The 13,920-nt window shown below is 36.1% G+C and overlaps 1 protein-coding gene across 6 annotated transcripts in view; it reads left to right on the forward strand.

Annotated features, from left to right (window-relative positions):
- Positions 1–13,920, forward strand: part of Heph (hephaestin) — an 86,898-nt gene that overhangs the window by 50,987 nt on the left and 21,991 nt on the right. For all 6 annotated transcript variants that reach the window (XM_031365301.1, XM_031365291.1, XM_031365330.1 and 3 more), the window contains 3 exons: positions 6,117–6,330; positions 7,811–7,950; positions 8,672–8,803. In XM_031365301.1, the coding sequence (XP_031221161.1) occupies positions 6,117–6,330; positions 7,811–7,950; positions 8,672–8,803 (486 nt within the window). The remainder of the gene's footprint in view (positions 1–6,116; positions 6,331–7,810; positions 7,951–8,671; positions 8,804–13,920) is intronic.

Below are 13,920 nucleotides of genomic sequence, written 5' to 3' on the forward strand. Positions count from 1 at the left end.
CTGTTTCTTTTTCTATTCTGTGGAATAATGTGACTATTAGCATTAACTCTTCTTTTCAAGTTTTGGCGAATTCTTTGCTAAAACTATCTGTCCGTGACTTTTTTGAGGGGTGTGTGTGTGTGTGTGTGTGTGTGTGTGTGTGTGTGTGTGTCAAGAGACTTATTACTGCTTCTATTCAGTAGTCTTTTAAAATTGCTTATCTGTTCTTGGTTTACCTTTGGGAATTAGTGTGTAGTGACAAAATTGTCCATTTCTTTTAAATTTTCCAATTTGGTAGGGTAAAAATTTTTAAAGCATGCCCTTATGATTTTTCTTGTTGGGGAAATTCTATGATTTTTGTTGAAAATATTCCTACTATTTTTAGATTTGTTCATTTCATAGTATCAATGATTTTTCTGGATGTTTTGTGCCAGCAGATGTTTTTGTTTTTATTTTTTTAATGTTGGTTTGTTTTATATTTAACAATTTCTTTAACTGAGGTATTCATGCCCAAGATTCTCTCTTCCATGTCTTGTATTCTGTTGGTAAGACTTGCCTCCAAGTTTCCTATTCAAGTTCTTAAATTTTTCATTTCTTGATTTCTCTCAGTTTTTGTTTTCTGAATTAATTATATTTTTACTTTTGGGTCTTGAATAGCTTTCTTAATTTCCTTCCATTGTTTGTTCATTGTTTTTGTTTCTGTTTTGGATTTTCGTAGATTTCTTTAAGGGATTTATTTATTTCCTTTCTAAGGACCTCTATAATATCTGTAAATGGGATTTTTAAGGTCTTTATCTTGTACCTCAGCTATGTTACATTCCCAGGACCTACTTTTAGGGTTGCTGGACTATAGTGGAGATTATTATTCTGTTTTTACTCTGGCATCTAGGCATCTGGGCTTGGAATGATACTAATTCTAGGTGCTGATATCTGGATTTGTCTTTGTTGGGTAGATGTGTTGTTCCTAGGTTTTTGTTACCCTCTCTTGTTCTTAGGAGAGTGAGGTGGCTGTGTGTTACCTGGTGGGAGATCTTTCTGGGATCCTGACAGGTGTGGCTGCTGGTGGTTCTAGGTAAAAATGTGTTTCTAGATATTGGAATCTGGCACTTAGGGATGGGCTAGAAGGGTGGGAGTCTGAGGGGAATCCACAAGTGGAAGAAAAACAGGGTTTTTCACAAGGATCTGCTTCATCCCCTGGGAATGAGAGATCAGAGTGAGACTAGGCCATAGCAGAAGGTCTACTACAGAGCTGGGGATGAGAGTGGGGTATTGGATTCAGAGAAGACAGGGAGGTGAAGATTTGCAGTTAGCCTAGCTGCTTTCCTGGATGGAGTTTTGCTCAAAGTTTTCTTTTCATTCTTCCTCTCCATTTCCTCCTTTCTATTTCTTTATTTTCTTTTCTTCATTTCTTTTTTCTTTAGTGAGTTTTAAAATATTATATTTATTCTCTCTGTCTTTCTGTCTCTGTCTGTCTGTCTCTGTCCTCTGTCTCTGTCTCTGTCTGTCTGTCTGTCTGTCTATCTGTCTCTCTCTCTCCTTCTCTCTTTCTCTCTCTCTCTCTCTCTCTCTCTCTCTCTCTGTGTGTGTGTGTGTGTGTGTACACTCATGTATGCCTGTCTAGATCAGAAGACAATTTGTGAGGGTTGATTCCCTCCACTATGTGTATCCCAAGGAACCAGCTTAGATCATAAACTTAGCAACAAGTGTCTCTACCTACTGAGCTGTCTCACCAGCCTATCTTTATTTACTGTTCATCTTTATTTCTGTACCATTTGCTTTCTTCTTATTTGTTTTATTCCATTTTGTAGTTTTTCATTAATCTACATTTTACTCTTTCTAATTCCTTAGTCCTTATTGTATCTTTTTATTAAATGTTTTAATTTAATATTTATTTCCTTCCCACCTTATCTGCTAAGGATGTGAGGATGAATAAGGCAGCTTAAAAATAGTGGGAAAGAAAAACAAGTGTATAGATCAAGTTCATGATGACACTATCTGCCAAGAACTATAGTAATGCACAGGGATCTGTGACAAAGTATTCCCAGCTTACAGAATGAATGATTTCTAGGAAAGAAGACATGAGGACTGAGACTGTGGTCTCAGACTGACCTTTTAAGAATGAATAGCTATTTCTAGACAGTGGAATGAGACAGAGGTAAAAAGATTACTACAAACATCAAGAAGCAAAACGTTGACTAGAGAAGTTTGGCTCTAATGAATTGTTTCCCTACCTGATATGGTATGGTAAAAGAGATACACATTGAGAAATTTTAATTGTAACAATAACTTGAAGTGTTAAAACTATGAAGCTCTAAATTAAGAACCTTGGACAGAAGATGGTTGAAAACTTATGCAAGGCCATATGACTCTTCCAGAATATCTTCTACTTGTTTCCCTAACATCAAGTGGCCATCCTACTTTGTTTTCAATACCAGACCCTTACCCATAGCATAGCTTTTGTTTTTCTGTTTTTAAGCCTACCTATTTATGTGGTTGCATGCCATATCACTCACATGGCATGGAAGATGATAACTTTGTGGAGTTGGCTTTCTCCTTCTCTCATGTGAAATCTACAAGCAAACTCAGGCTGTCAGGCTTGGCAGCAAGTGCCAAACCTTTTTAAGCTACCTTACTGGCTTGGCTTTTGGGCACTGCTCATAAATTGCTTGTGCATTTAGTCATTAAACCCTTATTAATTGAACCCCTTCTACAGTCAAGATTGTGATAGTAGAGTAAATCAAACTTAAAAAAATAATTTTGTGTATGTGAATTTCTGTAGTTGGAGACACAATTCTGCCATATAGCTGTGTTGAAACTATCTATATATCCTAGACCTGCTTTGAGCTTATGATCAGTTCTGTTGTCTCTGCATCCCAAGTTTTGGGATTGCAGGCATGTATTATCATACCTGCCATAGATTTTCCATAGAAAACCTGCCTAAGGTTTTCTCTCAGAATATTCATAATATACATAAATACCTTCAGATCCTGATACAGGTCAGAAAACAAAAGGTAGTGCTGTGATAAAATGACAATGACATTATTTTAAAATTGTTCAAGAGAATTATTCTCTGAAAAAAAATGTGACATATAAGCTGAGCCCTAAATAGTGAGGAAAAGAGATAATGTAATGATTTTTGATTGGTCAGAGAGTCTTAAGCAATTGCAAATATCCTGAAGTGAGAACAAACAGCTTATTCAAGAGTCAGTAAAAAGGCATTTTGGTTAAGCATGGTGGTACACACCTGTAGCCCTAGAAATATGGAGACTGAGACAGGAGTATCACAAATTTGAGCCCAGCTTATGGTATAAAATGACTTCAAGGCCAGATTTGACTATATAAGGTGGCTGGAGAGAGAGAGAGAGAGAGAGAGAGAGAGAGAGAGAGAGAGAGAGAGAGAGAGAGAGAGAGTTTAAGTGCAGTAGGCTAAGGGATTTTTGATATGATATAAGATAGATTCTCTCTTCAGTGTCTTGTAATCTGTTGGCTAGACTTCTGAGGTTTCTGTCTGACATTGTAAAATTTACATTTCCAGTTTATTTCAGTTTGAGTTTTATTTTTTTTCCTCCTGCCTCTGCCTCCTTCAGCAAATCCTACTGGCGTGCGCCACCACAACCGGCTTGAGTTTTCTTTAGTTATAATATTTCTTTGTTAAATTCTATTATTGTCTCTTATATTCCTTTCAACTCTCCTCTGTGGCCTTCATTAAATGATTCATTCATATGTTCTTAAAGTTCTTGAACACATTCATATTTGTTTTCTGTAGTCTTTGTCTTGTTCTTCAGCTATATTATATTTCTCAGGGTCTACTACAACAAGGTTATTACTATAATATGCTACTACTACAATATGCTAAAAGGTCTACGATATGCTTCTAGCATATTATTGTCTTGGCTGTTCATGATGTAATTTTGTGCTGAGATTGAGACATCTAGAGTTATGATGTTTGACATGTTTCTTAGAGTCAGTATCTCGTCTCGTCTTTGTTGGGCAGATGTTCCTGTCTTTGGTTGATGTTGGCCTCTCTGGGTCCTGGATAAGTGATATATCAGTGGGGTCTCTGGAAAACAGTGTGTCTGTGGGTCAGTGGTTGACACAAAGTATGGTCTAGACGGAACAACTCAGAGGGTTGCTGGATTTGCAACAAAGGGTGTAGCTCCATGGGAATAGAGTGAAAGATTGATTTTTAAGGAAGTAGTGATAGGATTTTCTGGGAATAGATACAGAGAATGATGAAAATCAAAGACATAAGGAGGAGATATGGAAAGAAACAAAAGAACCTTTTTTTTTCATGTTCTCATGAACTAGTATAAGTCTCTAATTTTAAAGACAGAACACTTTTTACCATGACATTTGTGTATGGAACACACAATAATGCAGAGTCCAAGAGTATAGTGTCAGTGAAGTCCCAAACCATTAGGAAAAGGGTTTCTAAAAGAGATAACCTAACAGTTGGGTCTTGGAGAATGAGTGGACTCTCAAAGAGTTTGAGAGATGGAAGTAGATATAAGCTTGAAAAAAGAGTAAAACATGAATGAAAAAAGGCAGAGTAGGAATGATATTTACTTGGCAAAATAATTGAGTGTAGAAAATGGGTCTAGATTGATAGTCTAGGGACAGTTAATTCATAAGAGGCTTTGCGAGTGATGAAATATTTGTTGTGGTAGGGTATGCAGTGGGCAGCAAGCTAAGGGAACAATGAAAATAATGGATAATAAATCCATTTGATTAACATAATCTGAGGTGAAGTCTATGACAACGAAACCTATGGCTAAAGATAGGTCCACAGATCTCTATCTATATCACAGATATCCAAGATAGATGCCTGAACATTTCATAGTGGGAAACAGGATGATACCTTTCAAAGATCTGCTAGGTAAGGTGGGTGTGGTGATACACACCTTTAATCTCAGTGCTTAGGAGGTAGCAGCAGGTTGATCTCTGTGAGTTTGAGGCCATCCTGGTTTACAGAGCTAGTTCCAGGGTAGCTAGGGCTACACAGAGAAACCCTGTCTCTGTGAGAGAGAGACAGATACATATATCTATATCTATATCTATATTTATACTATATCTATATAGATGTAGATACATTGAGAGAGAGGGGGGGGGATCATGTAAGAATTTATGTGATCAGACAGTTTCCATCAAATATCTATTTAAGTCTGTATGGTTTGTTTGCTATTAGTGTTTTGGAGTATTTGGTAAGAAAAGAGAGGTCAATGCTTTTTATCAAGTAATAATTATTAAGCTGTATTGCTTAGTTTTACTTACTGAACATTTATTATGTATATAAATGAATATATATGTATATAATTGTATTTCTTTCTAGATTAATTACTATAGGCCATGTGTTTGTATATGGTATGTATGTGTGATTGTGGTTGTATGTATGGTATGATACACATATGGAAATCCGAGTACAACTTTTTTTATTAGATATTTTCTTTATTTACATTTCAAATGTTATACCCTTTTCTGGTTTCCCCTCTGAAAAAAATCCCTGTTCCCTCTTCCAACTCACCCTCTTCTGCTTCCTGGCCCCCTTCACTCGGGCATAGACCCTTCACAGGACAAAGTACAACTTTTAGGAGTGGGGTCTCCTGTGAACTGTGAACTGTGGGTCCAAGGATTAAATTCAGTTTGTCAGATTCCAGGGGCAAAAACCTTGACTTGATAACCAGTCTTGCCAGCCATATTATATTTGTTTGTAAAACAGCTGAATGAACTAAGCAGCATCACTCTTAATTTACTGAAGATGGAATTAAAACATTCAGAGAATTAGAAACCCTTCCAAGCTTGGCTAATAAGTAACAACTAGGGTTACCTACCATCTCAGAATAGAGGTTTCTAAGGATTTGGCAAACATGGAAGAGTTCCTCATTCTCCTGTATAACTTTAATAACATTTGAAATGTAAATAAAGAAAATATCTAATAAAAAATCTTTAATTTTTTAACCCAGTAGCTTTGGAATTGGACTTCTGTACTCATTATTCTCAATAAGCTTTTAATACAGTTTAATGTATATAAGAGTGTTTTCACAGACAACCTCTGCAGTATGGCTAGGAGAAAGGAAGTAATGCCCTCATGCTTCTGATGGGAATTCACACTCAGATTTTGCTCTCTGATCATCTTTTAGGGACATTTGAAATCTACTGCCAAGCAGGCAGCCACCGAGAAGAAGGAATGCGGGCAATTTATAATGTCTCTCAGTGTTCTAGTCATCAAGACAGCCCACGCCAACACTACCAAGCTTCAAGAGTCTACTATATCATGGCAGAAGAGGTCGAGTGGGATTATTGCCCTGATAGAAGCTGGGAACTGGAATGGCATAACACATCTGAGAAGGACAGGTAAGGCTTCAGTGATTACAGCTTATAAAAGCATTTCATGGGTGAATTAACGAAAACTAAAAGTAGGAGGCATTTTTATAATTTTACTGAGTATGATGAGAACTGAGATCAGAATGGAGGGATCCTGAATTCCAGTACTTTGTTTCTTCTATATTCATTATCATTGAGCTGAAGAAAAAGACTTTGCTACATTCTTGCCCTCTTAGCCTTGCTTCCCTTCTAATTAGCTAAAACTTACCGGCACTAGGATTTAAAGTTCATAGCGATTTATTCAAGCAATGAAATGTCTCAAGGTCATTTATTAAGGTACAGACTAAGCTGTGAAACAGAAAACGTCCAAAACAGAGTAGTATAAATAAGATACAATTTTATCTGTTATTTACATATGAACAATCCAGTTCTGGCAAGTGAACTATGCTGCCCTCAATTCCTACTTTCATCTCTGGGATCAAGATGATCATTTTAGTTATGGCTAGCCCCAGCTTTCAAGTTACGGTCAGGAACATTGCCTGTAAGGATAGACTTGGAAGTTGTATATATCATTTTTTCTCATGTCCTCTCTCCTAAGCTTTTCACATAATTGTATGTAACTATAAATAAACACAGACAATCTAACATCCATGTGAACAGCCACATGTCCCAATAAACCCTAGGTGATTCTATTACTAAAAAGAGAGAGAAGAAAACACAAACTGAGGTATTATTAATATTATTAAAGTATTCTTAAATTTAATGTTATTAAAACTATTATTAGTAGTAGTTTTCTTTAGTTTGTGATACTTTGTGTTTTGTCAGTTCTTGACCTTTATAAGTTGATTGTTTAGGTTGAAGTTTTACATGAAGATGTGAACTTCCTGTGTGAGTTAAGAAATGTGAATTTCTTTTTGTCAGCCTTAATTTCATCTATCATGCATTGCTGAAAGTACATTACTAGAGAATAAGGAAGGGTGGGAACAGCAGGTTTCATTCTGTGTCCTGTCTTCCCTTCTGCACAACACTGTCTCTGTACATAATCCTTTCAACTCTGGACTAGTGATTGTACTTCTGAGACCCAACTATTGGAATATTTACTGTCAACTGTTAAGTATCTTATAATGAGAAATCTGTAAGTTTCTATATCTTCCCATTTTTGCTCTCCAATGGCAACTATTGATGCTCAACTGTAACTTTGTGCCTCATCCTTTTGTTAATATAATTTCAAATCTAAAGCTATTAAGGCTGGAATCAAAGTCCCAGGTTTCTGATTCTTAGGTAAGTTATACTGGAAATATACTGCAAATTCCTATCTGGATGATGGAAATAATATACATAGGTTCAGAAACCTACTATTTTCAATTATGATAATATAATTTGACATTATAATGAATAGATCTACATTCCTTTTCATATTGGACATGAGAATAATTCCAACTTAATTTCCCCACATCTGAAAATAAAGGTTGAAGATCAGATGCTAATTTCAGTCTTTGGACTTTTCTAGCTATGGCCATGTTTTCCTGAGCAACAAAGATGGGCTTCTGGGTTCCAAATATAAGAAAGCTGTATTCAGGGAATACACTGATGGTACTTTCAGAATACCTCAGCCAAGGTCTGGACCAGAGGAACACTTGGGAATCCTGGGTAAGGGAAGTCTACTTATATCTTAGCATCTAAAGATATCAGGGAGGTTTCCCTATCCCTAATTCTCAATTTTTTTATGTGAAATATTAAGAGTGTGGCCCTATTTTATAAAATGGCCATGAATATAAATACTGAAGGAAAAGAAGGAAATATGAATTCTGCTGTAACATGGAACAAAAATGTTTCAATTTTCTATACCTTTGAGACTTGGCTCCTCTGAAGGTAGTAGATTTTATGACTTCAGAGGCAGGAGAATTTATGTATTTATTTGTTCTTTTCCAACAAATAAAAACAAAATGATAAACAGAACCACTATTACTCCCATACATTAATTTAATCAAGGGCATATGGTGCTTTTGTACAATCATTTTTTTTGCATCCTAGACCAGATAGGGACCACTTACTTCTGAAGAGATTACAGCTCTTCTGTGGCTAAATATGGCAAAATTTCAGTCCTTACTATCAAGTATTCTGCAAAATTCAGATTCTCTAGAGCCTTTGGTTATTATGTAGAGAAAAATAGTGTGAGAAAATTGGAGATAATAGGAAGCCTATTTCTGTTCTTGAAGTACCCTCATGCTGTGGGAAGCAATACCAATTTTAAGACTTCTGAATTTGAAAATGGTGCTAGGTATTTTTTTTTTTTTTTTTAGTCTTGAGAAGATCAACTCCCATTTCCATCCCCTACTAATGAACCTTGTGCTTCTTTTGTATCTGTCAGGTCCACTTATCAGAGGAGAGGTTGGTGATATCTTGACTGTGGTGTTCAAGAATAATGCCAGTCGACCATATTCTATACATGCCCATGGAGTTCTAGAATGTAATACCGGTGGGCCACAGGCTGCTGAACCTGGTGAGTTGGAACACTTAATGGACAGGCAAAGGCTTTGCCGTCCCTTTACTTTGGTCTTCTGGTTTATTCCTTTAAACGCATCACATTTTTGGGCTGGGCAGGTAGCTTAATGAAAGGTAGAGGCAATTAACGGGTGAGTTGGAGTTCTAGGAAGGTTTTCTTTTGCATTTTCAATAGCTACCTTATTTCAGTTAATAATCTGTCATGTACAAAATAATCTCCTTTTGTTATTTTCCAAATTCCTTAAAGTGTAAATTAGGTTGTATATGTGTACTAATATGTGTACTAATATACTAACTTTTGATTACTATAAGGAAATACCAAAGATAGTCTACTTTACAAATAAGAGGGGTATATTTGGCTCACAGTTCTGTAAGTATAAAATCTGAGAACTTCATTCAGCAATGATCTTGAATTTTGAGACAGTACAAACCATCACTTGATGAGACAGAAAATGAATGCGTGTATGCTTGTCTAGTCTCCTCATAAAGCTTTTCCCAGGGTTCTAACCTAATAACTTCCCCCAAGATCACATTTCTAAATGTTGTAGTTGGATTAAATTTGTACCATTTTACTACTTTACAATAGGATGTAAATTTCAACACCTGAGGTGTTATGTGATGGTCAAACCATACCTGAACTAAACCTTTATATCTTTCTCCCATTTAATGTTGGTATCTATGGCTGTAAATTTGTCATTTGTAGCATCTCATTAAGGTTATTTTTTCATTGTAGGGTATTCTTTAGTTTATAATTTAAAAAAAATTTCATTATTTTTCAAATTCTTGCTATTTTTATATATTACATATAACACAGTATTTTATAAAGACAATGTCATGAAGTATATACTGTACATTGAGTATATTTCCCTGCCTATATCCCCTCCCTCTTCTATCTTTTTTTTTAAAGATTTATTTATTTATTATATGTAAGTACACTGTAGCTGTCTTCAGACACTCCAGAAGAGGGCGTCAGATCTCATTATGGATGGCTGTGAGCTACCATGTGGTTGCTGGGATTTGAACTCAGGACCTTCAGAAGAGCAGACAGTGCTCTTAATCGCTGAGCCATCTCACCAGCCCCCTCCCTCTTCTATCTTATCCTTCCATTAATTTGTTCTTTAGGACAGTTTTACTTATACTTTTAGGTCATATATACATACATGATTTTATGTATCTCAATAAAATTCTAAGTATGATTAAATGGATAAGAGTGTATGATATTTGCGTTTTTGACTTAATTTGATTAAAATGATTTTCTCCAGTTTCATGCATTTTCCTGAAAAAATTACACAACCTTATCCTCGTTTATGACTGAAAAGGATTGCTTGTTTGTATATGCTATATTTTATTTATCTGTCCTTCAGTTGGAAACAGGTTAGTTCCATAACTTTGCTACTGAGAATAATGCTGTGATAAAACATTGATGTGCAAGGATATTTGTGGTATGTTGACTTGGAGTTGTTTCAGTAAATACCCAGGAGAGATTTCTTGAAGAACCCCACACTGGTTTCCATAATGACCAGACAGACATGTGCTACCAGAAGTGTGTAAGGGTTCCTTTTCTGTTTTCTTAATGACTGCTTTTTGGGACTGGGATGAGATAGAATCTCAATGTAGTTAAATTTCTATGTCTTTAATCAGTTGTGTGTTTGAACAGTTTTTATATGATTATTAGCTCTTTGTATTGTAGATGAGAACTGTTTACTAGTTCACTTATTAATTGAATTGTTTGTTATCTTACAGTTTACTTTTCTAAAGTCCTTTTTATATTCTAGATAGTAGTCTTGCCAGATATTCAACTCACAGATTTTCTTCCATTCTATACTCTGTCTTTTCACTCATTTAACTGGAAACTGTGCAGTGCTTCTGAATTGTAGGAGGTTTTATTTGCCATTTGTCAGCATCATTTACTGAACAAAGGTAATCTAATTTTGGAAAGTCTTTTCATATACCTACGCCTTGAGATGTTTTCTATGCTATTCTGATTAACAGATTCACCAGTTCAGGGTTAAGTCTTAGGTTAATGTGGGGTGAATGCAAGATGATAGGGATATAATTTCATTCTTCTGCATACAGCTATCCAGTTTTGCTAGCAACCATTTTTGAAGAGGCTTCTCTAAAATGTGTATTTTTGAAATTAATGTCAGATATCTGGTGGTTATGGCTACATGGGCTTATAGCTGGGTTCTCTAGTCTATGGATTTGTGTTTCTGCTATCTGCTGGCACCATGCTATTTTCTATCTCTGCCTGTGCAGTTTTAACATGACACCAAGGATTATTCTATGTGCTCAAGATTGCTTTGGCTATCCAAGGTATTTACTTTTAGTGTTTTGTGTGTATGCTTTCACATGAATTTAAAAATTATTTCTAATTATGTGAAGTATACCATTGGAATTCTATGGGAATCATATTGTATCTGTAGATTACCCTGAGTACTGTAACCAGTTGCACAATATTAATTTTTCTATAACCATGGGAGGTATTTTCATCTCATAGTGTCTTGCTGTAACTATTTCTTTAGTGTTATAAAATTTTTAACATAGAGGTTTTACACTTCTTCATTTGATTCTTTTTGGTTTGTTTGTTCATTTGTTTTGTTTGAAAGAAAGCCTTACTATGTAGCCCTTGTTGGCCTGGAACTTAGCATGTAAAGTTGGCTTCAAACTCACAGATATGCATCTACTTTTGCTTTTTCAGTGATGGGAGTCAGGTATGGTGCCACAGCGTCAGAAACTTTATCTACAAGTAGGAGGCGGAGAGAGAGAGAGACAGAAAGACAGAGACAGAGAGAGACAGAGAGAGACAGAGAGAGACATAGAAAGCACTAACTAGGTTTGGCATAGGTTTTAAAGCCAGTTCCCACTGACTCAATTCTTTCAACAAGTCCACACTTCCTAATCTGCAATGTTCTGACCCTTGTTGTGGTTCACATGTATTTTAGCAATGAAGTACTTGCTTGAAGGATTATAGCCAGGAATCATTTGGTATGAAATTGAAGATTTTCATATTTTAATGCATATGTGTGCACACAAACATGCATACAACACACACAACATACACACACATACTAAAATTGCTTCACTGATAGTCTCTTCTGATTGGGAAATTGGGGACATTCATATTCAGAATTATTATTTCAATATATGTACTAATTTTATAGCTTGGGATGTTTTTCTTTTTCTTTTTCTTTTATTTTTTTTGATGTTTTTCTACTATTCATTCTCTTATGTGTTATTCTATCATGGTTTATTCTTTCCTGTATCCTCCTAAATGTTCACAGTCAGTCCAAAGGTTTCTTTCTGTTGAGCTGGTTCAGTGGTCATGAATTCCCTTAATGTTTTGTTTGTCATGCAAAGTTTTTCTTTCTCCCCAGTCATGGCAGATTAGCTTTGGGTATAATAGTCTACATTAACAGCTCTTGACTTCATAACTTGAAATACATTATTCTAAGCCCTGCTAGCTTTTAAATTTTCTTCATAAATCTGTTGTTTTGATGACACTGACTTTACATATGACAAGAGGTTGTATGAATTTTCTTGGAGTGGCCCAAGAAAATATTTCAAATAATGCCAACAACAGATATTTCATTGTCTTAAGTCGATGGAAACTAGAGCTCTACATTAAAGAACTGAGAGATTGCCTCATTTTTGTTTTGTTTTATTTTTCGGTATTTAGAAACAGTTTCTTGTGTAGCCTTGGCTGTCCTGGAACTTCTTCTGTAGATCACAGACATCTGCCCACCTCTGCCTCCCAAGTGCTAGGATTTAAGGCATGTGCCACCACTTGTTTTCTTAAGGGCTGTGATGGAAGTTTTTTTTTTTCAGGCCTCAGTCCTTTTGGATTGTAATAGCTGTATTTTTCTTGGATTGTAATAGCTGTATTTTTCTTGTTTTCTAAGTTTTGTTGTATTAAAGACCATGAACAAAACCAACTTGGAAATAGAAGGGATTGTTTGATCTTAGAACTCTCAGGTCACTGAGGAAAATCAGGGCAGCAATCTAGGGGCAAGAACTGATGCAGAGACCACAGAGAATACTGCTTATTGGCTTGCTCATCATGGCTTGCTCATCTTGATTTTCTTACACCATCCAGGACCACCTACCTACCAAGTGGATAAAGCTTAAAGTTGCTCAACTATGGGATCCTATAAAATAAAATATAAGTTATATATTTTCTTACTTCAAGAGGGAAGAACAAGGACACAGTCACGATCAGACCAAAACAGAACCAAAATACAACATTGTGAACAGTTCAGTGATTGATGTCTGGGACAGGATCACAATCCTTTGGGTTCCTAAAGGTCTAGGATGTTCCACTTATCCAGCTCTGCCATTTGCAGCATAATCAACTTTTCTCTTAAATTCAGCCCAGCTCCACTTCACAGTTGCTGCTATCCTTGGTGGCCATCCCATAGTACTGGTATCTCATTCTTGGTTCTCCACTGTAACTGAGGATGAATCTTCACCATTGGCCGCTCCTGACTTCTCCTCAGGCACTCTTATCCCTGACAATATTGACAACTCTCAGCTGCTCTCCATTACTCCTTTAGGCCTTCAAAACCAGTACCACCTAACTTTTACACATTACCAATTTCGGCTGCTACCATGAATATAGCTGTGGTTACCCTGGATCACATCTTCTGTGTTTTGATCCTGAGGAGATATTCCCAGAAGATTTCTCCTAAATGATGCTGGTCTCTTCTTAAGCACAGCTTATTTCTCAGCCTCAGGGAACCAGCATCAATTGTCTCAGTAAAGCAAATGTTTGACTTCAGTAGTGCTAGTCTCTTGTTAATCACAGCTGGTTTGTCAGGTCCAGTTGACCAGAATCAAGGATTCTTAATACAAAATATCCCACAAATAGTCCTGGTAGAGTTTTTGTTTCCTTCTGAAACTGAAGAAGCCAATCTTCTATCATCTGCATCTCTTTCAGCATTTCTATCATTTAAGCTCCCACAAGCCCAATTAAGCTTTGATCACTCAATAATTAGTGTTCCTAGCTCAAAGTTCCAATGTCCATCTATAATCCTTTTCAAAATAGCATGGTCAGGTCTATCACGGCAATATCCCATGAACCTGATACCAATTTCTGTTTTAGGTTTCTATTGCTTTACT

This window comes from Mastomys coucha, chromosome X, assembly GCF_008632895.1.
Source record: "Mastomys coucha isolate ucsf_1 chromosome X, UCSF_Mcou_1, whole genome shotgun sequence".
NCBI lineage: Eukaryota > Metazoa > Chordata > Mammalia > Rodentia > Muridae > Mastomys > Mastomys coucha.